Genomic DNA, 26,471 nt, shown 5'->3' on the forward strand with positions numbered 1-26,471 from the left:
GCTTATCTATCGGTTGTTACACTTTTGAGATAAAATTACACAGAGTGTACATAAACTTTGTACTTGGAAAAGAGTTATAGTTTTTGATGCAGTTGATTTTTAGTGATATGAATGTATAGGTTTTGGCGCCATCTGCACCCTGTCCGTGGTGTGATGGTTTCCTTGTCATTCATTAAAACCATAGGTAGCCTTGAGCTGACATATTTAATCACGGGGGGGGGGTTGTTTTCAATATGAAATTCTCGCTATATCCATTCTCATTATATATGACTATATATTGTTACTTTATCATAAAGTGTATAGAGACCCCAAACAAACGCATTGATTGTTCTAGCGGGTTTTGTGCCTTATGAACTACTTCCGCTATTGTAAATGACTGAAAATTATATAGAATAGTACTTTTAATATCTCTCTACTTTTCAGGAGGTATATTTAATCGATGTATCTTGCTCCAATTCAATACATTATATTACTGTAAATCAAAATAAAAACAAAACTTAACAATGAATTTCATCATTTTTATACCATAAAACGTTCAGGATAAAACACAAACAAGCCTAAAAAATGATATTGCAGTTAGCAAAATGGTATATAACTGATAAAACAATAGTCCATATATATATATATATATATATATATTCACATCCACAACATTGTTGATAGAAACTTTCGCTGAAGACACGTAGTTTATTCATAATGTTCTGAAATATGAAGCAAAACATAAATGTAGCATCTTTATGAGAAGAAATCTTAAAACATGTTGTAAGTATACACAGGTCATAATTTTTTTCAAAGGATAATTTTAGACTTAAAAATATTGTCTCCTGTAAAAATTATATTTAGGACTCCTATATTAGGATCTGTTTCAAATAATGTGTGGAAATTGTTTGGCGGAGTTAAATTTCACGGAACTTTTATTCCTTTCAACTGGTTGTAGGAAAAACTATATGAAACTGTCTCAGTTAAAGGTAAGACAGACCTGCGATCAATATTTAAATTAAAAAAAAAAACGTAAATGCACAAGCCACAAGTTATGACGTCATACACACAAAATATTCTACGTCATATGTTCCATTCAAACAGTTGGAGAACCGGAAACATCTAACCACAGCTGGTTGCTGAGGGGTGGTGTTATCCGTACTGTACGACGAATCTTGTTTTTCGCAAATTCAGAAGCTGTTACTATTTCATAAAAATATTATTCCTCTTCTCGTTTCATTCACAACGCATTTCAGCTAAAATGCCATCAGGTAAGAAACCAATAGTAGACTATGGGCTGGGAGAGTCAACCGTGCAACCCCCTCTATGGTGATTTTTAGGTACCTTTGTACCTCCCATTTCAAAATAAATTTGTCGCCAAAAAATATTCTCGGATTCTTTTCCAGTATAAGCCTATATTTGTATCCTACAGGGCTAAAAAGCCAAAAAAGCGGTACGAGTCCCGCGGTGGGAACGACCAAAAATTTGCGAAGCAAATTTGACAGTTCTAACAACATGGTTGGGAATTTTTCAGACCCTTATATATATATATATATATATATATATATATATATACAACGTCTCTCAGAATTTATATATATATATAAATGGCTTTGGGAGGTATAAGGGTACCTGAAAATCATATTTTGGTTGATGAGTTAGGGGTGCACCGTGGGGGGGGGGGTGTTGATCTCAACCCACGTACTATAGGTAAATTGGTAGAAATTATTTTTTAGTGAATTTTCTTTCTTTCAAATGCATAGTTATTAGTACGCTTGGTAAAAACCGAAAAGTTTCTTCAGTCAAGTAATTGGTATTTTCTATGATTTGAGAGTTTTGATAAGCCTAAATACGATGATTTCTAGGAAAGAACATTTTTGTACCTTATTTAAAATCTTTTTATTAACGGAAATGTATCCGTCTTCAAAACAACAACCTTTCGTCGTTCATTGTGACACTCAATATCTCAATGTAAACACTATTTTTTTTTTTTTTTTTTTTTTTTTTTTTTGTACCGTTATGCGACTGAACGGACTGTACGACTTTTACAATATCCTTTATGTGCAAAGCCTACAAAATTGACAGAATCTTGCTGTTATTATGGGTAAATATTTCAAAATGTTTGGTATTGTGACTGCGTTTAATAGCAACCACAACTTAATAAATATCGACATATCATTTTCAAAGCTAAATCATGCATTCGCTGTACATATCGTTAACAACCTCGACATGCATCAACAGATTTTGAAATTGTCTAGGACTCCAAAGTCAGTTGAAAACCCATTATTTATTTCTTCAAATATGAAATAATAGCCAAAACTATAAACTTTAATGTGCCAAATTTTAATAAATCCGGAAGGGAATATTTGTCTACCTTATTCGAGAAAAAGCATATGATGCTTATATTACGTTGGATTATTACTTCCTGGTGCAAAAATAAGGTTTAAAAAGAAATTGAAGGACTAAAACAGTTCTGTTTTATTGCAGTGTAAAAATAATTTTAAAAAATGGTCGCTAAGATTTAGAACTATTTATTAATTAAGATGACAAGTCATTTCAGCGTCATTTTTTAAGTAGCAAATTGCATCGAAAAAGACCGGACAAAGGTCACTGGTTATGACGGGTCATATTTTGAGTCCTAAACGCACTTCCGGTTGTCGAACTGAACGTCACCCTAACAAATTTGTGATAAATTTGATGAGATGCATATTAAATATAAATGTATAGTAGAACAGAGGATTCTTGTATCAGAGAATCGTCATTGTGTAATATATGGATTGAATCCGTGTTACTCTTATTACCATTAGATAAGAAATATTCTTCGTGTCTAGAGACATTGATTCACTATTTTGTTTCCGATAAACATGCGATCTTAAACTTTTTGATATACCCATTTTTCATATTACATATAATTAATGTTAAATAATTTATTGATATTAATTTTTAATACCGTCTTAGTTAAAATACTTACGGCCGCTGACAAATGAACGTTCTCTTCTTCTCGTTAGTGCAGTAGGTTGACCTCCAGAAGAATTCCCCTTTCGCCCTAATACGCATACAGGTCTTTTCCAGCGGTAATTCGGGTTGTCCAGGTCCCCAGTCGGCAGTTTCTATAGCTTCATAACTGGTTCCCCATATCCAACCCGTAATGGAACCAACAGGATTAATGCCACCTAACCAAAATCCTATGGTAATGATAAACGGAACCAAAAAAATGGAACAATTAATATGATGAATCATTTATTAAACAAAAATCAATACAATACAATATAGAAAATAAAAATTATAATTTGTACTGTATTTCGAAAACATTAACACGGATATTTGTAGCTGAAATGCCTGCAAAATAAATGGTCCCATGAAAATTACATATGAAATGAAATTCTTCAAATTAATGACTTTTTCATGATCAGAAGCTATCCTAAAAAGAGGTTTCAATGCACTTATGTGTGTAGAATTGTAAACTTGATTTAGTTCAACTTAAACAGTTCAGACGAGATTTGTTCCATTCTCTCACAAAAATTGACATAAATCCGTCAGCAGAAAAGTTCAAGGACATGTTTAGAACATTTCTATGACAGTTCAAGATTGTTATTTTTTGTAGATCTGTCACTTCTGACACTTTGGATAAGAGGTTAGTAAAATATCATCTGTCATTTCTCTCTTTACCACATTACTCCAACACATAAATGGTATCAAATAATGAACAGAAAGTATCACAGTAACTTTCATCGGTTGATAAAATGACGATTTTTATTTGAGGGATAACATTTTTTATCTTACTTTTTTTTTTTTTGTTCGTGCCTTTGCTTTTGGGTGTTGATTTTTGTGTGTTGTTGTTTGTTTGTTTTATTTATTTTTTTATTGTTGATGTATTGTTTTGTAATTCCTTTTTATTATTATCATTTTTGTTTTTGTTTTCTTTATTGTTTCCAGAAATTCTGGCTTTGTTGATTTCCCTTTTAACAACATTTGCCTTTAGATTTACACAATCAGACTTCTGATAACTTAGAATAAAAAAGTAATCCTGGAAAATTTAAATATCGATCACAGTTGTATATAAAATTTATTCCTAAGTTGTAATAATCAGATCACGTACCATGGTTATATGCTATTGACCGTTGCTTTACAAAGGAAATATCTTGAATTGACTTAGGTTCAACTAATATCGTGCTCCTGTTTAAGCAAGTGTCCTAAATTAAAATAAGAAAATGACGAGTTACTGGTTTCATGTTGATACATTAACAGAATAGCCATACCCGTATATATAATTTATTGCATATTGCTACAATGGAAGTTAACGCTATAGAATAAACAGTGCATGTACGTCATATAGTTTATATGAACTCAAAATTATGTTTTACCTTCATCTTGAAATTGACATAAGAATGAGTTGTTTTATTGATTTTCATGGCAATCTATTACTTCAAACATTCCATCGGCTCAAGTTTTAGTCACTTGTTCGCTTTCCCTAAATAGAACTCAGCCACTGACGCAAAAATTACTGGTCCAAGAATGTGCTGCCAGTACACAGGTGGAATTTGATGTTTAATGACCTGATTCAAGAGGTAGACATTGGGTAAGGGTACAACTCTTACAAATTATTGGAACATTTTTATTAACTATTTGCATCAAAGTAACTTGGACTGATTTCATTTTGCTTCAAATGAAAGCTTGATAGGCTTTGGTGAAATTGAATATGATACAAACATATCACTGATTTCAAAAGTTATGTCCCTTACCCTAGGTCTACCTCCTTAATATGAAGTGTCAAATATGATACGTTCACGACCATCAATTCATAGAACATGCGTTGTTTGTCCAATATAATAAAATATCCTGAAAAGATCTTCTAGTATAAACTTCAACTTGATATTAATAAGTCTTTAGCAAGTTAAAGATCATTTCTATGGAAAGCAAACATAACGTTATAACGCTATTATGTTAATGTATTAACTAATTAAGTATGATTCTGTCTAAAAACCAGGCACGGAGTTATTCGCCATATCTCAAGATTATTAATGAAGCTATTCAAACACATTTGTAGGTACTAAAACAACTCTTCCTACATGTATCTACATGTACTTGGATCTGCTATAATACATCGTGACATATTTTGACTGGTAGAAGTATAAAAATTCTGGCGGAAAATGTTCCCATGATACCATTTTTGTAGTAGAACATAACAAATCTCTCGTGGGCGACATACATTTGTACAATTTTCGAATATCAAAACAAAATTTGAATTAGGAAAAGTATGAATCACTACTCATAAGCTTCTGTCTGGTTTCAAGACAGAGGTGTACTTAATTAGTATCACGTATGGACTAAACTTACCGTTGCTTCGTTCCATAATTTCGGAGAGAAATCAAAGATGAAACAATTATCAAGATTCTTCACAAATTCTGACGGACAATACCCTGAAACTAATATACATGTACATCAAATTCTGACGAACAATGCCTTGGAACTAATATTCAGGTATATCAAATTCTGACGGACAATACTCTGAAAATAATATACATATACATGTACATTAAATAAGAAGCTGGAAGAAAATCTAAATTTACTTGACTACCATGGATTACTTCGACACATGAAATAATATTGCCGAACCCTTTCTTGTTTTATTTTTCTGCCGCTGCTCGAATGCATTGCATAACATTTTTTTTTCTTTTTTTTTTCTTTCTTTTTTTTTGAAATCATGAAAAAAGAATCATTCTGTTGTAACATAAATGTTGATTACCAGGTGCTTACCCTACCGGTGCACCTGGTCCATGCTCCCAGTTTTTAGTGGAGTCCAATTTGCTCATTAGCTTTTTTTTCTTCTTCTTCCTATAAAGTTCATCCTTCAAATGTCTGAGTATTGTCGAACTTGGCTATGTACACTATTTACATACAGTGACAAAGGCCTGTACATTTAAAAGAATCTGTAGATACAGTTAAAATCGAAGTTCGTCTACTCTGCTGTCAGGATTCCCACTTCTAGTGTGGGTAAAACTAGGCATTCCATTTCCTGATGGCTAAGAGGAAGAAGGCATACTGATGCGTCTTGATTTTTGAGTGGGGTATGATTAACCTCATTGACTGGCCTCTGGTTGTGGAGGTAATGACTGGTGTGAGGTATTGTTGCGATGGAATTGCAATCAGATGGTTGACAATCCTGTACATCATTATTGCTATCATGTTTTGTTGTCTATATTGTAATGACGGCCATTTGAGGTCTGATATCATCTTACTGACACTACTGTAGGTTGAGTAGTCCCCATTCACAAAACGTGCTGCTCTTTTCTGTTCTTGTTCCAGTTTGTTGGTGTTCTGTTTTGTGTGAGGGTCCCATACTGTGGCAGCATATTCTACATTTGGTCTCACTAATGTAGTATAACACTGGGCTTTGACTTGCTTGCTACAACTGCTGATGTTTCGTCGCAGAAAAGCACAGGTGGAATGGCTTTCTTTGTTATGTTATCTATGTGTTTATTCCAACTCAGGTTGGTGCTAAATGTAAGTCCCAGGTATTTGGCATGTGGTACATGAGTAAAAAACTTGCCATGGATGTTGTAGTCGAAACGTACATATGACCTCTTGGTGATATTTATGACCTCATATTTATCGGGATTATATTCCATCAGCCAGGTGCGTTCCCATCTTTGCAGAGTGTCAAGATCGTGTTGCAGTTGCTTTGCATCCTCCATGTTTTTCACGTTCCGGTATAAGAGGCAGTCGTCTGGAAAAAGTCTCGCTGTTGATGATACGTTCTCTGGCATGTCATTTATAACGAGAAGGAACAATAGCGGCCAAGGCAAGTTCCTTGAGGGACACCTGATGTGACATCTGATGATGCTGGATGTTTGCCCTCTAGTACAACCTCTTTTTTTCGTTCTTCTAGGAAATCTCTTATCCAGATATTGAGTTTATCTCTGATACCGTAGTGCTGGATCTTTGTCAATAATCGTTGGTGAGAGAGGTTATCAAAAGCTTTACTAAACTCCAAAAGTATCCCGTCCACCTGTTGGTTTTTGTTCAGGCTTGAAGCAAGGTCGTCGACTGTTAGTTAGAGCTGTGATTCACATGAATGAGATTTCCTTAATCCATGTTGCGTATCTATTAAGATCTTATTGGCACCAAGGTGTTTCATAACGATGCTAAATATTATGTGCTCTAGTAATTTATAGCAGATAGGTTTTAAAGATACTGGCCTGTAATTAGATGGTTTACCCCGACCGCCTTTTTTGAACAGTGGTGTGACAAAAGCATTTTGCCAATCTGATGGTTGTTTTTGTTACTTTGTATGTATGAATTTAGTTACTTTATTTTCTTTGTTGTGTATGTCTGCTTTCCATGTCTGGTCTTTGTACTTTTTAATTTACCACGATTCACTCCTCTAGATCATAGGATCTGTTGTACTGGATGTGAAAAATTCACAGGCATGTTATGATTCACACGTCTCCATTTTATATACATGTAACTCAAATATTATATCTACATGTACTTGTAATACATTTCGCTCGGTAAAAATACAATATACAAATTTAAACATATGTTATGATCTACGTGTACATTAAAAAATACTTTACCCGATGATTTTTGTAAAGTAACGGATCCATTAGATTTCACAAATGGCACGAAACAACCCGGACCACACATACAGATGGATTTAGCTCTTTCATAAGTTATCAAGCAACAGGAGTTTTGCATGACCATTGCACATTCAATTAAAGAAGACGCATCCTTAAAATCTGTGATACCCGCCATTTTGATGTTTTGAAAGTTAAAATATCTTTGTGCTCCATAAACTAATAGAAATAAATTCGTAGAAAGATGTTGAATAGTTAAAAAACAAGTAAATCTGTATTTATGCATGACTAATGTCTACCAGAAATAAATGCCACTTTTTCTCGTTTTCTTTACCATAAGTTACATATATATCTATATAATCTGGCTCGCTTGTTGAAGTTGCTAATTACTTTTCTGAAACATGGCATAAACAAGTAGTAAGAGAACGAATTTAATTTCTGGGCTTTAAAGAAATTGCTAATTATTTATCAGATTGTCATTAAAATTGATTGAGTTTTCATTATTCAGAAGGTAATGTTTGCCTTGTGGTACGTACCTATACATCAAAGACAAGCTTTATTACTATATTTAAATCAATTAAAACAGAATCCGTTCTGATGATTATTTTATTTCTGCTAAAAGGTGTAGTACAATTCACTTTCCTATTTTGTCCGATTCACTATAGATTCTGATGCATGTTTTTCGTGAAAACTTTGACTAAATAAGTGCATAGAACCATTACATTGTATCTGCAATTCAATCAAATTTATTTGACATTTTTGAATGAATGTGTGTTTTATCGTAAATTTCGGTACAAATTTAATTAAATAAATTCTAGACAAGTGTCTGTTATTTCTTGTTATGAAAACTACCATTTTCTTGATAAGATATATATGTCTAGGGAACTTTAACATACGGTTGTATAACATGTAACAGTTTTTATATTTTAATGAATATCTTTATTACATGTATTTGTTGAGTGTTAATTATTTATGAAGCAATTTTTAAGTTTATTTGTTCTGAGTTTGTCTTCTGTAAAGAACATTACATTGCGATGTACGTATCGTTGGCTTCAGGGTAAAATTTTCTAAAAGTTAACTCATGACATGTTTGATCAATTGCAAATCTAACTAAAATCACGCAGGCTCCAATGAATAAGAAGAAAGAAAGACAAAGAACAGCACAGAGTTCATGCTCCAAGGTGACTAAACGCTAAGTTAAGATGCTCGAAATGCAGTAATGATCCTTCCACAGGTTCACCCACGGAAATCTTTTCCTCTGGCCACCAATTAGCAAATTTAGCTCCATGGTAGATTCGAGTATCTGTACCACTAGCGTTATGGTAACTTATAGCGGAGTTTCATCATCATCATTCTTTAATTACTACATACAGAGGCATCTCGCACTAATAGTGCCGAAATTACATTCTAAGGTGTATGTCAGTATTGTGAAAAACGCATATTACAATGAAACCTGTGTAAACCGAACCCCTTTCGGACTTTAAACTTGTTCGGTTTACCCCAGGTTAAAATATATTAAAATTGATACAAAGGGACTTCAAGAAGTGTCTGGTTTATACAAGTTTTCGGATTATTCAGGGTTCCGTTTAGATAGGTTTCACTGTATTCATTACATCTTTTTTAATATTCATTATTCAAAAACCAAAAATAAAATCTAATTTGATTTATGAATTATGTTTGAAATATTCGCTTGAATAGTCATTTAGTCTTATGAAATCCAAATCAAAGTAGTCAACGAAACAAGAATATTTCATTTAACTTGGGAAAAGAATGTTCATATGCAAATGTACGTACATATAAAACTGACTCAACAATCTTTTATCATTGTTTAAGTTTTAATTTGATATTGTCTGAATAATTTTGAATTCCCTTCTTTCAAAACATCTACTATACATGTACATGCTATACATTTTTGTGTACATATGTATATTTACATACATGCATAATAACCGGAAGTGATAGATTATTACATGTATATCTTCAATTCTTCTATTAAAACTATTTGAAACTTCTACATGTATTTGCGAAACTATAATGACATCATATAATATAACGAGAATTAGAGCAGCGGACGTCTAAGGATTTTTCGAACTTTAATGAGCCTAGAGGGTATACGGCTATACATATGTCAATGAATAGATAAATCAGTGTAGTTTTTGAATGTCATTCTTTTCTAACTTAAAAGTGGTAAAGTATAAATAGTCAACTTTTGTCGCAAGAAAGTTCTTTTTCATATTTTTGAAATTCTATACATGTGATCTTTGCATGTTACTTATTTTCCAATACCTACAATAAACGATTTCACTTAAGTTACTTATCAAAGTGTATTGGGGTCGATTGATCCTTGACTTCTCCTCTAATTAATGCAAAGTAGCAGAAAACTTTACCTTTTTTTCAGTTTGATAACAACGATATTCAAAAAATACATTTATTTATCTTGCCAGTGACATATGATATAGCCGTATACCCTCTAGGCCCATTAAACTCGAAAACTAAAGCACTTTTTGATACCTGTCCGCAGCATTCATTTACTAACATTTTTTTACATTATCCAGCTACAAGAAAAGTTATAGTTTCTTTTTTGCCTACAAAAACGTATGTCTCGGAGTCTCCTGATTTTCGATCGATTTGTATATAACTAGAAGAAGATAACAACTGCCAATAGATTATAACCCTAAAGATAGAAAATCACAAGCGAAAAAAACTGATTTTATCTCACTACATTCAAACTTGTAATCTTTCCTCTCGGGAGTACGTGTGGGATTTTGTATAAATACTGTAAATATGTCAACTCAGTCTAGTTAGTTTGTGTATTGACTAACAGCCAGGTGAGGTTTATACATTAAAATGTCCACTAGTGTGTAATGGGTTAATTTCTCTGATCTACTGACCGTGAATCGACAGGAATGATTGACTATACATACTAACCGATTACCATTATAAATACTTAGAAAAAGCTTCCATTCTTTCTAGTTGAAGGGAGATAAACCCAGATTTAATGTATCACAGCGGATATGGATTCTCTCGGGTCGGCTGGTACTAATGACATTATATGTCAAACTTTCAAACACCAGGTTGGTGGACACAAGTGCATTTTGCTATTGACAGAAAATTTGATTTGTAAACCGTGCGAGGAGTCCGAGAGGATATTCTACAACAATGTACCGGAGTTGTTAAAGCCATATGTACCATGTTATAGGGGTAAGTACATGTAGAATGTATATTTCCACTCAAGTTAACTTGTAGATTATATACATGTAGTAGTATTGATTTTTTTTTGAGAGATCAATATCACATTGACTTAAACTACATTTGATAATGTACAAGTACATGTATATAATGAGGACTAACATGTAGCAGATCAGTCTTTTTTTATGATATATTTTACCTTGACATGTGATTAGCAGACCCTTTTATGGTGTACATTTTTACGGCGTACCAAAATATTACGTATCATTTTCACAGAGATAAATCAGTTGAGGATTTAGAGATTCACAGAGAGGGGGTGCGCTGAAATGTGATAAAATATGTATTATATTCACTTGTGTTATTGATACCATGGAAATAGATATTATACTGCCATGTTGATACTAAGATAGATAACGAATTGTTTTAATAACTCATTTAACTATGATAGCTATGAATGCTATTATTGCTTCCTGAATATTTTCCGCTGTAACATATTACATGTATATATACATAGTTTCACTCTCCCAAGGTTTTCAAACATCTTTGTCTGCCTTTGTAACATGTACAATGTACCTGACACATGAAAATTGAACGGAAGATAACCCCATTGTCCAGTCAGGAATAGACAGTTTTATTTATCGCACAAGCTAAACGTAGTTAAAAAGAATTCCCCAAATAAATACATGTAGTGATGACTAAAAAGGAAATTGATAAAGCCATTGGATTTGCAAAGTTTATAAACCATGAATATAATAACACCATCTGTTGTATTCACATACATGTAAAATCAATAAGATAGCGTATATACCTGCATGTACATGATTCATATACTTCATTTTGGTGTACAATCAACTTGCTAGTGATCAGCGTTGATTGATATTGACAGAACTGTGTTCAGTGATGTCTGGTGTCTTGGCTTCATTTTAAGCTATAATAAATTGAATTACATGCATATACATGTAAATGCATTTACACGTTATTGTAATAATCAGAAATGACATAATTATATCGTTGATTATGTAAGCACTTTCTTATTACAATTATATCTAAAGGACCTACAATATATATTCGTATGACTGTTGGATGAATGATAAAAGCAGTTCTCTGTGTTCGCTTTGGTTGAGTTAACAAATAAAGTTTACTTCTATGAATAGCATAACAGAGGGCGACAGAGAATATTCAGTTTGTAACTTCTCACTTTCTACACACATACAAATATACAATATACATGGGAAGGAATGGTATTATTCAAAATGACGCAGAAATACCAAACGTGCGTCATTATTTCAGTAAAAAAAACAATTACACTACAAGTTTCACTTTTACAAAGATTTAGTCGGCTTATGATTTTCACTTCTAAAGTATTAAGTAGCACTCCAGCTAAGGATCATGCAAAATGTGCTTCATGGGTAAAAAGCCTACAATTTTTTTTCTTTTTGATACTTTGTTTGAAATGTCATAGTAAACAGAAATTAACATGTGGTTTTTCATATAACCCATGCTCTTAGGAGATAAAAATGGTATAGAATGCACTGTAGATTTCAAAATTAAGGGAGATAACTCTGTAAATGACGCTCAAATACAATAGAATCTACTGGATTTTCAATGTTGATTATCTCCTAAGAGCAGGCAGATTTGAATGAATAATTACACATTTCATAGTATAGACCCATAAAAAACTTAATCACAAAAATAAAAATATGTAGCTTTTTTTAGGGTGTATCACATTTTTCAGATTTTGCATGATTCTTACAAAGACAGCTACTTAATGAGATAGAATACATAGGCATTATTATCATATATTAAGAGTTTTCTTCAAATACGTACGTACTAGTTTACGTGTATGCAAAACAAAAAACAAATGGCTGGAAATCGGAAGAAACAAATGTCAATTTACGACAATCTTAAATCTACCAAAGAGAGTAACATGAAAAAAGGAAAAGCATAAAATAAGTCAGAACATTGTTAGTAGTTAAATTATTGTGAAAAAATATTCGCGTATATTTGTTTACTTGAGGTCACAAAATATATTTAGTATTTCAGAAATCACATATGCATTATTAACTAATTGTTGCCAAAATGTTGCATCAAATTTAACAGAATTTATTCTCAAAAAGGGGGAAGTGATTCCCTGAGTCTTGTTACTAACAATATACGTCGTAACATGTACACTTATGTCGGTTTCGGTTCATATGATTCATGGAATATAGGAAATGTGACCCTTCATCATTTAGGTATTTGTTAGTCAATACAGGGAGGAAAAAAAGATATATAGTGGTTTATCTCCCATTGTACCTTCTAACTATTTGGACTATTTTTCTGGACTGACGTTAGTCTATTTTATTTTTCAGGAGAGGTTGACGTGAAGTGTGTTACACGAGGCAACAATACAAAACTGCATGCATCGGTTCCTGTATCAATGCTAAATAGTCATGATAGCTCTAGCTGTAAAAATGAAATTAACATCAGGTAAACCATTATTTTATGAAGAGATTTTGATCTTGCTTTTAATATTTTCATTTCATTAAATGTTCTTGCCGTGATGTGGCATTAAAACACAACAATCAATCAATCAATCAACAACAGGTAAACCAATTACACGCAATAGACCTTTTACATATTCTCGACTTTAAATTCGTTTTTTTTTTCAAAAATTTTTTAGCAAAGAGAAGTAACTTTCCAACCCGACAGACTGACTTAGGTCTCACTAACCACTTCTAACGTTTCCATTACTTTGCATGTTAAAAAAGTAATTTTCAAAGTTTCACACTGAATTCTCAGGACAAATGACATCTTAAAGTTCTAAACCATTGTAAAACTTGGAAAATAAGGCTTTCAAAATCATTATGTTAATGATACGATGATTGTTGAAATTCTTCAAAAAATCTACTTGAATAAATAATTACACTGAAAATCCGCATTTTTACCTTTTCTGCTGACAGCATGGAGGCAAATTACTCACACATGTAAATAATATTCATATACTTTTGTAGTAAATACAAACACGACATTCTCAGCTTAATTTTTACTACTTTTAATCATAATAAACACAAATATTGCACTTACAATGCATAGATCTCGGTTCAGTGTGTTTTTGGTACCACATTTGGGGGGGGGGGCGGGTGGCCATTTGACCTGGAAGTGTGGTTAATGAGACCTTACTGTTCGGTTGGAGCAATGAACAAAAGTACACTTCAAATTCAAACTAAGTACTTGGGTACTTTTAAATAGTTTATGTAAAATCATTTCATCATTTCAGTACTTACCGAAGTTTAACAGTTTAAGTTTCAAAGAAAAAATGTTAACTGTTCTTCCTTTCCCCTATGAGGCGGCCAACCAGGTTCTCGTGTATTTGGTGGGTTGCGTCCTTTGCTAAAATTGCTTGCATTCCGTAAATATGAAAACGGCTATTTATTTATTTATTTATTTTTTTTTTAAGTTTTGTTTTTCGGACGTATGAGCCTGTCATCGTCGTTGTTGACGTTATTTACGATAACTTGAGTAAAACTTGTTTAATCTTTCCGAAAATTTAACACCTTAACACCTTAACACCATATGTTTTGTGGTCATTGCGTAGGACCCTATTGTTTTTGGGTTCTTTTGCACTACCTTCCTGTGTTCCTTTTGAAATTTTGTTAAGAGGTTATTCCTTATGAAATTCCCTTTGTGCGTTTTTCAAATAAAATTTCAGATATCGCTTACGAATTTCGAATTTGAAGGGCTAAAGGAGCCACACCATTAATAACCATGTTAGTAGTACGACCTATACTACTTAAGTATGAACAGGATTTTACCTTTGTAACTTATGTTATGTTGTGTCGTTCGAAAGTGGAAACACTCCTGGAATCGTTTTTGTCCGTTTGTTAATAGGTTGCGTTTTCATAATTTTATATTATTTCGAATAAACGGTACTATATTCTGTTTTTCATTTACAGGGACACATTCAGTGACACCGAAGATTGGAGTAAATCTCGCCTTACCCACCATATACAATGCGGATCTCTTTGGAAGAACAAAGACTCAGAGAGTATCCTTTTTAATAAAGCATAAGCATGGGATGCTTCAGTAAAAAATCAGGTATAACTGCAACAAACAAACAAAAATTTATTTTGTATTTCATTATTTTGAAACTGCCTTGGGCATCTCATGGTAGCCTGCTTGCAGTACGAGTGACCATTGTATCGTTTCCCGATCGGATCATATCAAATGCTATAAATTTGTAGTCACTTTATGGAGTCAGAATATAGTGTCTGTGCTGGGTTATATGCCTTCTTTCTGTGTGGTAGGACATTAAAAACTCGACTCAGTACGTCGGTCTAGTAAAATGTAGGGACTGTTTGATTTGATAATCGTTCTCATCTTGAAATGCACAGGACGTTAAACTACTGTCTTTCTATCAACCAATCAATTTTTCAACCTACAAAATATTAAGAAAATAACATTTCTCTTACGCTACAGTACTTCTGTTTGACCTTTTTTTCGGGTACGATGCTGAATAATCTGGCAATATAAAAGTTAAACAACCTTCAGCTTTTGACAGTAAGAAAGTAGCAACCATTTGAAGGGGGCGGTGGAGGTATGATAAAATTTTCTATTCCGCCTTTTTATTTTGAGAACATTTAGACATTTAGGTCCTGCTATTTTTCTCCGGCCCAAAGCTCCAAAAATTTTCTTTTGATATAAAAATTATTTAGAGTTTCAAATTTGATTATAGCCTCCTCATATAAAACAAAATTTAATGATATTTCCCTTATGGACGATTAATTCCCCTTATATTACAATTTTTATTTCCTTGACACTTCAGAATTCCTGGTTTTAGATAATTTGATTGCATACTACGACAAACCATGTGCCTTAGATATAAAAATAGGAAGATTTTATCATGGACAATGCGATGACGAGCAGAAACGTCTGGTTCTTGAAAGAAAGAATAATAATTCAACCAGTCGTACTTTGGGCTTCCGGTTGTGTGGAATGCAAGTATGTATATATATCAATTTAAAGCGAGTTTAACATCAAAACCAAATCCAAATTTTTTTGTCTGAGTAACTGAGTTAATCACACCATTCATACCTGTACCTTATGTAAGTCAATCAATCACTACATGTGATTTTAAAGTCGTGAACATAGCCAACAAAAATGTAAATATTCTTTAGTGATTAAGACAGTTATATATGACGTTATCTTCCCTGTATCAATTTGATCCGATGGAGCAGTGTAGTGATTAGAGTCGTCACATATATAACGTCTCAGAATGTGACGACTCTAATCACTACACTGCTCCATCGGATCAAATTGATACAGAGAAGATAACGTAAACTTATAGAAGGGTCTGAAAAATTCCCAACAATTTCCTAGGCTAGCTGGCCGAGTGGTCTAGGGCGCTGGACTTAGTGCAGGCGGTGTTGCCATAGATGTCACAGCGGTACGAGTTCGAGTCCCGCGGAGGGAACGACAAAAATTTGCTTCGCAAATTTGACAGTCCTAACATGGTTGGGAATATTCAGACCCTTATATATATATATATATATATATATATATATATATATATATAGCATATCACCGCACGCAGAGCAACTTCTCCTTTACATATGCTGAAGACTGGAATGTGAAGCTGTGTTCATGTATTGATATTTTTTTTCTTTTTGCATATTCAGTTTAAATGGTTGACTGACACATTATTAGTTTGGTCATTACAGTTATTCTATAATATTTGTAATTATTCCCGTCATTCAATTGTGAAATGCATATAGTTCGATGAAAATATCCCTACGAAGTTTGAAAGTGACACATGTATGTAGGGGTGGATTGACCCCTTATATATGTGTACCTTCTGGTTTGATGTTTTATGAATTGGATGCCCATAAAGAAAGATAATTCAAACAAGACACAAATCATTGTATACCGAAGGAATTCTGCAGGAAATTTGTTTAAAAGATATATGTCATGTTTAAGTGATCCAAATTTGTGATATCTTTCTATCTTCATGTCTGAAAAACACTCAGTTTGTATGGACACATTTATCTAAAACGAATATGGTTTTCTGAATGTACCATAATTAAAAAAAAATCTGAGACTATAAATTGGAATCCTTATCTCTCCATTTCGGTATAAAATGCTCATTGCTTAAGCTATGCTAAACAATAGCATGTCAAGTTGAATGGGTCATTTCCAGATGTGAGTTCAATTTCAATAGTTATTCTCCAGCATGAATTGATATATTTCAGTTTTGCAACCAAGAGAATGGCAAGATGACGAAATACAACAAACATTATGGGATGTCGTTGAACGATAACCAGGTCATAAACGTTCTGAAAAACTTCTTTGAATGCTGTTCTAAAAGTGATATACGAGATTTGACCACTAATCTTAGAAATATTCATAGTGCAATAACTGGCCAATCAGATTTTGTGTTTTTGGCAGCATCCCTCTTCTTTTATTATGACTATAAAGTGGATGCACGTGTTCGCAATACCGTAACAGGAGTACACAAAGGTCATACGTTATGCCCCAGTGTACGATTGATTGATATGGAAAAGGCAGTACCCGTTCATGATTGTTCTTTAGATTTTATACCTCAACATATAAAGGAAAATATCCATTTTGGAATGACGAACTTAGCAGCAGTTATGGATAATTTTGTTACATAAAAATGTAAATATACTTTCTTAAAATGTGTTGCTAATGACGTTAAATATATTAACATGTGTAAACACCTCACAAAATTAAAACCATATTCTCAAAATCATCATCCAAAAAAACAGACGAATGAGCCCGACCGCACCAAACCAAAGACAGACAACATGACGGAGATAGTGTGGCGAAAGGGGGGTGTAGGGTTTAGTAAAATGTGGTCAAGTAGGGTGACATACCTCCGTGTTGACTGTTGCTTCTGTGAACTTGCACAATAAAATACGGCTCTGCCGTTGGACTTGTACAGGAATAATGGAGTGTCTGTTCGATGAAATCTGGTTCCCTGGTCAATATCATAGCCGATCCTATATTTTAGAGAAATTTGTGGAACGAAAATTCTACCTGGGCTTCCTGGTTACTGTTCAATTGAGCTTAACGTTCCTAATCTGTGGCATTTTTGGGATTGTTAATGTTCATGACGTTCCTGATTGGTCGAGACTTTTTATGAGTACGCTGCGGCGCCGCAATAATGTATACGAGAAAGTATATTTGAATTGGTCCATTGATTTGATACCATAATATGGTTTTGCTTTTTTTTCATAAACCCACGTGACCGTGACCTACAAAAATTTGCAGATCTTCATTGACGTTGGTATTTGCATAACATATATTTATACACAAGAAAGAAAAGGGTGCTCTATATGCAACACTGCAAGCAATTTATTGCAAAAATATTTCACAGATGACGTCATATATTATCAACAAAACAACTATTATATTATGCATGATGTACTTGAAATACCGTATTTCCAAGAACTGACAGATTAAGAGTGAACATACTATGAACAATGTAATATTTCCATTTCAAATTAATATGTTGGCATCATTGATAAATTGATAAAACAACGTTAAAAAATCGGAAATATGATTTATATTGACTATGTACTAGACAGAATATCGGTTGTGTTAAGCATCATATTTCTCACTAAAGCGTAAGGAATATTCCTATTTTAGCAATATGAGATTTTGTCTTCTTCTGTTAATGGTAACTCGCGAGTTGAAACCACCCGTGTAAGACGAGGTCACGCGCGCTCGGCCAACCAATGAAATGTCTTAAAAATGTGTTGTAAACATATTCAAAAGAAAGGCAGAAGTAAATTTGACGTCACTATATACTATTTCCGGAAATGGCGGCGCTCTCAAGAAGAAGCGAACAAAGTATAAATGTTTTCACAGAAGAAACATGTACTTACTATCTATACTCGTTGAAGATAAAAGATGGGGTTTTCTTTCACTCGTGAAAAAAACTTGAATTTCTCAAACTAGTGAAATATAACCCGATCTTTAATCTATTCTCGAGACAGAACCTGTTATTCCAACTCATGGATGATATAAAATGCGTGACATTAAAAGGATTATGACATCTTGTACATGTAATAACCAACAAATTTTCAATGAGTTCTACATATTGAAGTTGATCACAAAAGAATCATGAAGCGCTAAAAATGCTAAGACACCCTCGGGTAAGATTCCAATATTCTGTTACTCGGGAAAGCGCCTCGCCTGAGAACTTTAAATCTACTCTTGAGTGTCTCAGATTTCTCAGCGTTATAAGCTTCTAAAAATCTCACCGATGGGTGAGATATACTATTAAAAATATGCTAAGCGTGCAAGACTATGAAATCTTCCCCGGGAATGATTGATATTTTTCTGGCAGTGTTAAATATTTTTCTAACATTTAAAATTGTGTTGTAAGTACATTGTACGCCAAGAGTAATTACACATCAATAACAATAGTCATATGAATCAGAGCATACTAGAGTGGCGTACTAAAAGGACGATGAACTAATAAAATATTAGGTTTTTTTAAGATATTACCAATACAATGGAAATCAACTGAACGAAGATTCTAAGTGATACCAAAAAAAAAAATAACCCATGGCAAACGACTAAAATAAAGTAATACTGTAGACACACAAATCAAAGGAAAGAATTAAACAAAATAGCAAGCATAAAAATGCAAAAGTAAATGAGCAACCGAACTCTGACCAGGTCCATCGATAGGGTAAGCTTGCTCTGCTTTTCTAGAAACACCAACTGAGTTGTTTATATAGTTTCACGTCCATGGAAGATAAAAGAGGAAAGGAAAAGTATGACGCAGTATATCGGTCGTCATTGTATCGATGGAGCGACCATAACAATCCAAGATGTCATGATGACAGCCATACAAATTTTGACGTGATGACTTCAATCTTGTAGCAACATAACTCTGTATATATGAAATCATCTACGTTACAGTACATGTAAGACTTCAAAAAGTTCAAATTGTTCAATTGATTCTGTAGTCAGTGATTCTCTACTGTCTGCCATATACTCATCAATCTGAGCTTTCAATGGTCGAATCAAAATGACTTCTTGAGGCTGCTGTTGCAAAAGTTTTGTTGGTGGAGTCACTTCGAACTGAAACGTCTAGATTGCTTCGTGTTCCAAGACAGCAGAAAACACGGGTCAGCAATTTCCTGTTCGATTTTCTTATTATGAGGTACACGAAAGGGTCGGTTGAATAGTTGAAGCCGCCTAGTAAATGAATTTTAGACACCACGCTGTATTCCATTGGAATATTAAGAAGTTTGTACAGTACCCAAACCTGAAAAATACAAAAGACAAATTATTGACAGGTGCATGTGTGGAGTAACATATATACAGCCAGGCACTTCGAATTCGGCTTATTTGCTCATCTGACAATACCACCAACAACGTCTAGATGAACTCCATGGTCATTTGTTATCGCGTGGCTATAAATCAACAGATATAGATCGGGGATCTGAACGTGCTAACAACGTCAGCCGTAAAGATCTCATCGATTACAAACCTAAGAAGAAGAACAAAAGGGTTCCTTATGTGCTTACATACCATCCAGCCTTTGGGAAAATCTCTCAATTACTGCATTCAAACTGGAAAGACATTCAAAAACATCCTAAGCTCTCAAAGCTCTTTCCTGGGGCTCCGGTCCTGGCATTCCGTAGACCTAGGAGCCTAAGAGATACCCTAGTAAGAGCAAAGATTTCATCTCAGCCCATACAAAATACAACGGCCCAGTGTCGACCATGTGGAGATAAAAGATGTAAGACCTGTACCCAGATATCGCACACCAATACGTTTAAAAGCTACTGCACTGGAAAGGAATTTGCCATTTTTTGCGACGTGACTTGCAAAATCGAAAATATACCTTCGCCAGTGCCGATGTAGTATGCAGTAAGTTGGAGAAACAACAACCTTTCAACAGGCATATGAATGGTCATCGCAGTGGCTATAAATTTAAACAAGACCTCCCTCTAACTCGCCATCTTAGATCCACCGGACACACCCAGGAGGATCTCCACAACATTGTTGTTACGATCATAAAACATAATAAAAACTGGTCAAAATGTAAAAGAGTATCTCGGGAAAGCTTTTGGATTAAGAAATTACAAACAACTTCTCCAGATGGAAAAAACGAGAAAAAATAATTCATGTTTAGGTCTTGGTCTAAGGCTAGTACAGCACTACATGATATACATCAATACGCCGTACTACTATATTTTGACTTTTTTTAAATTGTGTTTTCCACAGTTAATTTTTACTTTTAATTTTGATAAAAAGACCCCTTTTGTTATTTTAATTCAGGCTCCTTACCATTTGCTTATGCGTGCCTTTGATAAAGGTACAATCACCCACAGCCTACGTAATTCAGCGTCTGAATCTGTTTTGATCTTGAACTTTGTGAGTTTTATGCTCGTAAAGTTTTGTGAGTTTTATGCTCATAAAGTTATACGAGTTATCCAAAATATTCAATGTAAATTTTAACATCTTCTGGTGATGTTAAACATATTTAGACCCACTTAAAGAACGTTCGATGTTACTGAAAGCTGGTTAATAACATATTAAAGAATGACAATACCATCAAAATTACCAGCACTAAAAATGATGGGTAACAACCACTAAACATGTACTAAAATGCTGTTTTTAACTATTTTTTTTTTACATTTTACTACAAGGTCATACACTAAAAAAACAAAAGGGAAACACACTGCCATCTTGGATTTCACTACCTACTTAATAAAGTCAAACCCATCAAACCCATCGTTGCATGTCTACGCTTATCCTTAACGGCATATGAATAATCTCTGTCTCGTTTACAATTACTGTCTCCGGTCTCCTTACATCGGTATTTTACAGTTCATATTTTTGGTAAATTCCGCCAAAAGCAACGTAACTTATGTCTCCACAGTATTCATGCATCGTGCAATGGACGGCCTCATTGCCTTTGAAGGTAAGTAACGATTATCAGATTTTCTTACATCATATTGATCATATTTATCGAAATTTGCAGTATAAAAAAATTCAAAATAAATTGCAAACGAATGTGGAGAAAATGGTTTTTGCCCGAGTGTTAACCATTCTTATAGAACATAGTGAGTTAGTTACCTCTGATTTAATATTTCGTGCATTTTACAGTATATCTGCACTAAGAACTTGTTTTGTTTTGTTTTGTTTTGTTTTGTTTTGTTTTGTTTTTTTGCATAAACTTTGACCCAAATTTATAAATGAACTATTGTGCCACTATTAAACTTTTGACACCAATAACAATAACAAAGCTAATCATCAACTTTCATTACAAAAATTCAAGTCGACAACAGACGGAAGTATTTCCTCACCCATTTCATGTCAGCTGTATTACGAATGAAATCCATTTACCCACTCCTTTGATGTTTCTACGATCAGTAATCAAACAAATGGCTTATATATAACAATTCATTTACAAATGAAGTTATTCGGTAATTAAAGTAACACACATTTCCTTTCCTGTTTCGTCTACATCGGATGTGATTTTTTATGAGAAATTCGACGGGTGTTTAAAAGAAAAAGCATAGCACGCTTTCTCTATCAGTGCAAATGGTCCATGCTCCTAGTTTTTAGTAGCGTGCGTGTTGCTCGTTTACTTTGATTTATTGTACATTTTCTATATCATTGGTTACAAATGTATATTCTTTTGATTACCGCTGGTATTGTAGTTCTTTTGATTACCCATGTCAACATGTCTGCTGGTAATCATGTAAACAAACCGCATTGATATTGTCAATATTACAAGTAATAAATTGGTGTTGGCAAGTGAAGTGTATTTTTGCATAATATTTGCAGAAGTTATGTAAATTTAAGCAATTTATTCGAACTCAATGCAAACTTGGTCTGTGTAAATTTGCTATGGTATTTGATGTATTATTCTGCCTAAAACGATGCACTGAAATTAATCAATGAACATAGTTTAAGAGTACATTTTAAAATTACTTAAAATCTGAAATGATATAAAGTAAATATTATGAAATAAATATAAGTTTTAATAAACTGAAATAAAACACATGCATAAAAGAAAACTTGTGAAAAATTGATCATGTTTCGATTGGAACTGAGGGCTGTACAGGATATGACATGGTGAATTGTTTAATGCTAAGATAGGTATGAATTGGGTAAATTGAAAAAATAATGAATCAAGCTCAGAAAAAATTACGAACTTAATAATACATTGTATGGGTACATAGTTTATTGTCTATTGAAAACGAATTGACACATTTTATTTGTCTAAGAAGTGTCAGAGGAAGCTGAAAACTGAGCTCAAAGTTGCAATAGAATGATAGAATTATTCCCCTTTGATGATAAAAATGATTCATATTACTGAAGAAATAAATAACATCAAAATTTGGAAATCAAAAGAATGCAATCCAGCGAAAAAGTCTTTACATGGAAAACAGACACACACATCAAAGAACATAAAATAACCAAAATAATACATACAAAGTAACAAAAGCAAGTGAGCAACTCGGACTCCACTACAAACCGGGAGCATGGATCAGTTGCACCGGTAGGGTAAGCGTCCTCTGGTAAAAAGGCACATCAAAAGTCCAGGGTAGAGAAAAGGAAAACTGATACGTTGAACAAATCAGTGTTCATGGTGCAGATGGATACACCGTAACAAACAATAAGTTCATGATGACGACCATAAAATTTCAGTAATGATGACATCAATCTTGTTGCAACATAACCTTCTTTCAGATGCCTAATTGTAAGAAGTCTAGGAAAAGGAAATATTCAATGGTGATGTTCCTAAAAATGAGTTTTAGTGAATAATTGAATGAATAAATGAATGAAGGATAAGAGAAGGTAGTTTGTCAATTGACAAGTGGATGTCGACTTCAAAATAAATCACTACAAGACATGAAGACAAAAGTAGACTAGATCGACAGTTTATAAAAACAGTCTTTGTAGTTTATAAAAAAACCTTAAATACTTTTCAAAAAGAAGCCTCATTTCTCTTTTAAATACTACTACAAGCACAATGAAGTATACTTTTTGAATAGGTAATGAGCTGAGTTGATAATGATAGATAGAATATATGAATTTCAAGCTCCAACATTAATCGTCGTTCAATCCAAAAACATTAACAGTATCAAAAAATGCGAAATTATGCAGTTAGAAATGAAAAATATTAGATGAATGGGGACAAAAGACCGCGAAATGGAAAACGATCTGATTATAAATAAGTTACAATGAAATTTGAAATACGTACATGGTAAAGGACAACGGTAGTAAATGGGAATAACAATATTAAATGAATATCGGGAATCGTTGGATTGGGAAATTGAAAAAAAAACCAGATGAAATTAGATAATATTGAATGTGAAATAATAAAAAAAAAAACGAACAAAAAGCAGAGATATATTATTAAAAAAATACGGAACCTAATGACTGAGTTATAACAGAGAGGTTATGAATGGGAAAGAGGAAAAAATGATTGTAGAATCAGGAGATTTATTTTCAAGGAAAAGGAAATGCAGATGGGACTAAGAAAATATGGAAAAAAAATCTAGGAGACAACGAAACCGGGAAAACGGAGTTGAACTAGAATGACGGGCTAATGGTGGTAGAATTCAGAGATGATGAAATTGAAATATGGAGATAAATAAATATGTAAAAATAAGGAGTTAATGAACGGGAACGCAAAATGATGATTGTAATAATTAGAAGATAAGGCTATAAATAAATGTGAATGAGAGACAGATAAGGAATAAGTAGATATGAAGTTGTCATGTGACGAACAATTTAATCACAAATTGTGAGGTGGTGAAGCAAGGAGAAAAAAAGCATTCTTACCAATGAATTAATAAAGGCACTGAGGAGATTATTCTTGAGATGGTGGGAAGGGAATGAGGAGATAATGAAATAAGAAAACCCGAAAAAAGTCTAATGAGGCGATATAAGAATTAGTAACGAGCTATCAAATACACAGATAGAGGTTATATGATGTTTTTGAAAGGGTAAATTGTGAGGTTTTCAACATTCAAAAGGTACAATGTAGAAACACGAGAAAAGTAAATAATTGATTTATCCTTTAAAAAGACGATTATCTGTGTAACTTATTTTACCAGAAAAGGTTTAGTTTTATTCAATCCGTATTTGAACAATGCAGATGCAGTTATGATCATAGAGTATAGTGTTATCGCTTTAGATATTTATATCTGCATATTTTCACATATGAAAAGAGTCTCCCCATGTATAAGTTGTATAAGTTAATTCTGCGTAAAAAACAGAAACACTGATGATTGATCGACTAAAAAATACAAATACAGAAAATATATAATCGATTATATTCATTAATTTTGATATAGTGTAGTAACCACGATATGAAACAACGCGTAAACTGAAAACAAATATTTGTATGCAAATACTACAACACAACAATGCCAAAAAAGATGGATCAAAACAATTAAGCAAAATAAAACTAATCGATATTGAATTAAGACAAAATACTCACGTTATACGGGAGCCAACATGTCACGAACACGCATGCCAAGACTCCAACAATTACGGCGAACCTTATCTCTGTCGACTTCGAAGGGATTCGCTGTTTGTCGTTATTCTTTTGGATAGCCACAGTCCGTTTCCGCAGGCGAAGGACAGCCACAACTACTAAAAGGTTACATCCAATGATCCCTACAATAAGGAAAAGTCCAACACCAGTATATATTGAATGAAAAACCTTCTTTTTGGGATCAGTTTGGTACGTAAAAACGCTACATCTGCGAGTAATCTTCCCTCTTCGGTAACTTTCTGTCATCACTGATCCATATCCTAGATGAGGCAAGACGGAAATTAAACACAAAAGAAAAAGAATAATGTTAAATCCGATTATCCAGGTTTTTTTAGTAATATTCCTTCTGTAAAAGAACGGTTGACAGAAGGCCATTACTCTATCAACAGCCATTAAGAGGCTTATTGTTCCAGTCAAAAGTGGCATTAGAGGGTGAAGAAACCCTTTAACGGCGCACAATGCATGTGTTACTTCTAAACCAAGTCGTCCACTTAAATGCCAGAAGCATGACAAGCAAACGGCAACCAAATCAGTTGTACATAGACAAAGTAAAAGAACATTTGTTGGCATTGAAGTTTTTCTCTCTTCAATTTTCAGAATAACAATGCAAATAATGTTAGTTACGATTCCCGGAATATATATCAAAAACAGTGATATATAAATTGTATCAAACGTGCTTAAAGACTTTGATAAAGCCATATTTGGTTTCTCAATTAATGTTTCATTTTGAGGAAAGGCTGTGCTATTCGCATCCATTATTGAATTCCCTGCTTGTCAAGAAGAATGCACTGTTCAGTTACTACCATCTGAATATATACCAATTGTGATGTCCTCCCCTGATGTATTCCGAACAAGCATTCGTCGATTTCCATTACAGCTGAAATCTATAAATGGCTTCCGAAGTTATAGTGATTACAATAGCGCTGAAAATTTTTCAATGTAAAATGTTAGCGCTTAAATGCGTATACACGAGCAGTTATAATCATCATACAATATTATATGTACTCTTTACCGATACAATATCAAGGGTTCAATTATCTTGATAAACTAGTCGAAAATAAAGTATTCAGAAAAAACACACAATATGAAAAAGCTATTTATGTTTTTGCTTAGTTGCTTTGACATTTTATGATATTTTATTTATTTATACTGCAACTTTAAAGCATCACAATCTTCACAAATGTGCA

At 33.3% G+C, this 26,471-nt stretch overlaps 3 protein-coding genes across 4 annotated transcripts; 1 reads left to right on the forward strand and 2 right to left on the reverse strand.

The window, feature by feature from the left end:
• Positions 1–563: 563 nt before the first annotated feature.
• Positions 564–10,539, reverse strand: LOC148603501 (CD209 antigen-like protein B). Its single transcript, XM_088552673.1, has 5 exons — positions 10,485–10,539; positions 5,317–5,405; positions 4,079–4,172; positions 2,951–3,164; positions 564–701 (listed from the first exon to the last, which is right to left on the reverse strand). The coding sequence occupies exons 1-5, from the start codon at positions 10,492–10,494 to the stop codon at positions 692–694; spliced, it is 417 nt and encodes a 138-aa protein (XP_088408799.1). The 5' UTR covers positions 10,495–10,539; the 3' UTR covers positions 564–691.
• Positions 8,675–17,408, forward strand: LOC148603502 (inositol hexakisphosphate kinase 2-like). Of its 2 annotated transcripts, none has more exons than XM_088552671.1 (6): positions 8,675–8,737; positions 10,530–10,757; positions 13,097–13,214; positions 14,681–14,772; positions 15,550–15,725; positions 16,973–17,408. In XM_088552671.1, the coding sequence occupies exons 2-6, from the start codon at positions 10,571–10,573 to the stop codon at positions 17,393–17,395; spliced, it is 996 nt and encodes a 331-aa protein (XP_088408797.1). In that variant the 5' UTR covers positions 8,675–8,737; positions 10,530–10,570; the 3' UTR covers positions 17,396–17,408. The 2 variants fall into 2 exon arrangements, with proteins under 2 accessions (XP_088408797.1, XP_088408798.1); XM_088552672.1 differs by lacking the exon at positions 8,675–8,737 and adding an exon at positions 10,297–10,384.
• Positions 17,409–18,073: 665 nt separating this feature from the next.
• Positions 18,074–26,226, reverse strand: LOC148603503 (prostaglandin E2 receptor EP2 subtype-like). Its single transcript, XM_088552670.1, has 2 exons — positions 25,228–26,226; positions 18,074–20,025 (listed from the first exon to the last, which is right to left on the reverse strand). The coding sequence occupies exons 1-2, from the start codon at positions 26,038–26,040 to the stop codon at positions 19,756–19,758; spliced, it is 1,083 nt and encodes a 360-aa protein (XP_088408796.1). The 5' UTR covers positions 26,041–26,226; the 3' UTR covers positions 18,074–19,755.
• Positions 26,227–26,471: the final 245 nt, after the last annotated feature.

Source organism: Perna viridis, chromosome 11 (assembly GCF_037379345.1).
Source record: "Perna viridis isolate PV_CMFRI_1.1 ecotype Kerala chromosome 11, ASM3737934v1, whole genome shotgun sequence".
NCBI classification, from domain to species: domain Eukaryota; kingdom Metazoa; phylum Mollusca; class Bivalvia; order Mytilida; family Mytilidae; genus Perna; species Perna viridis.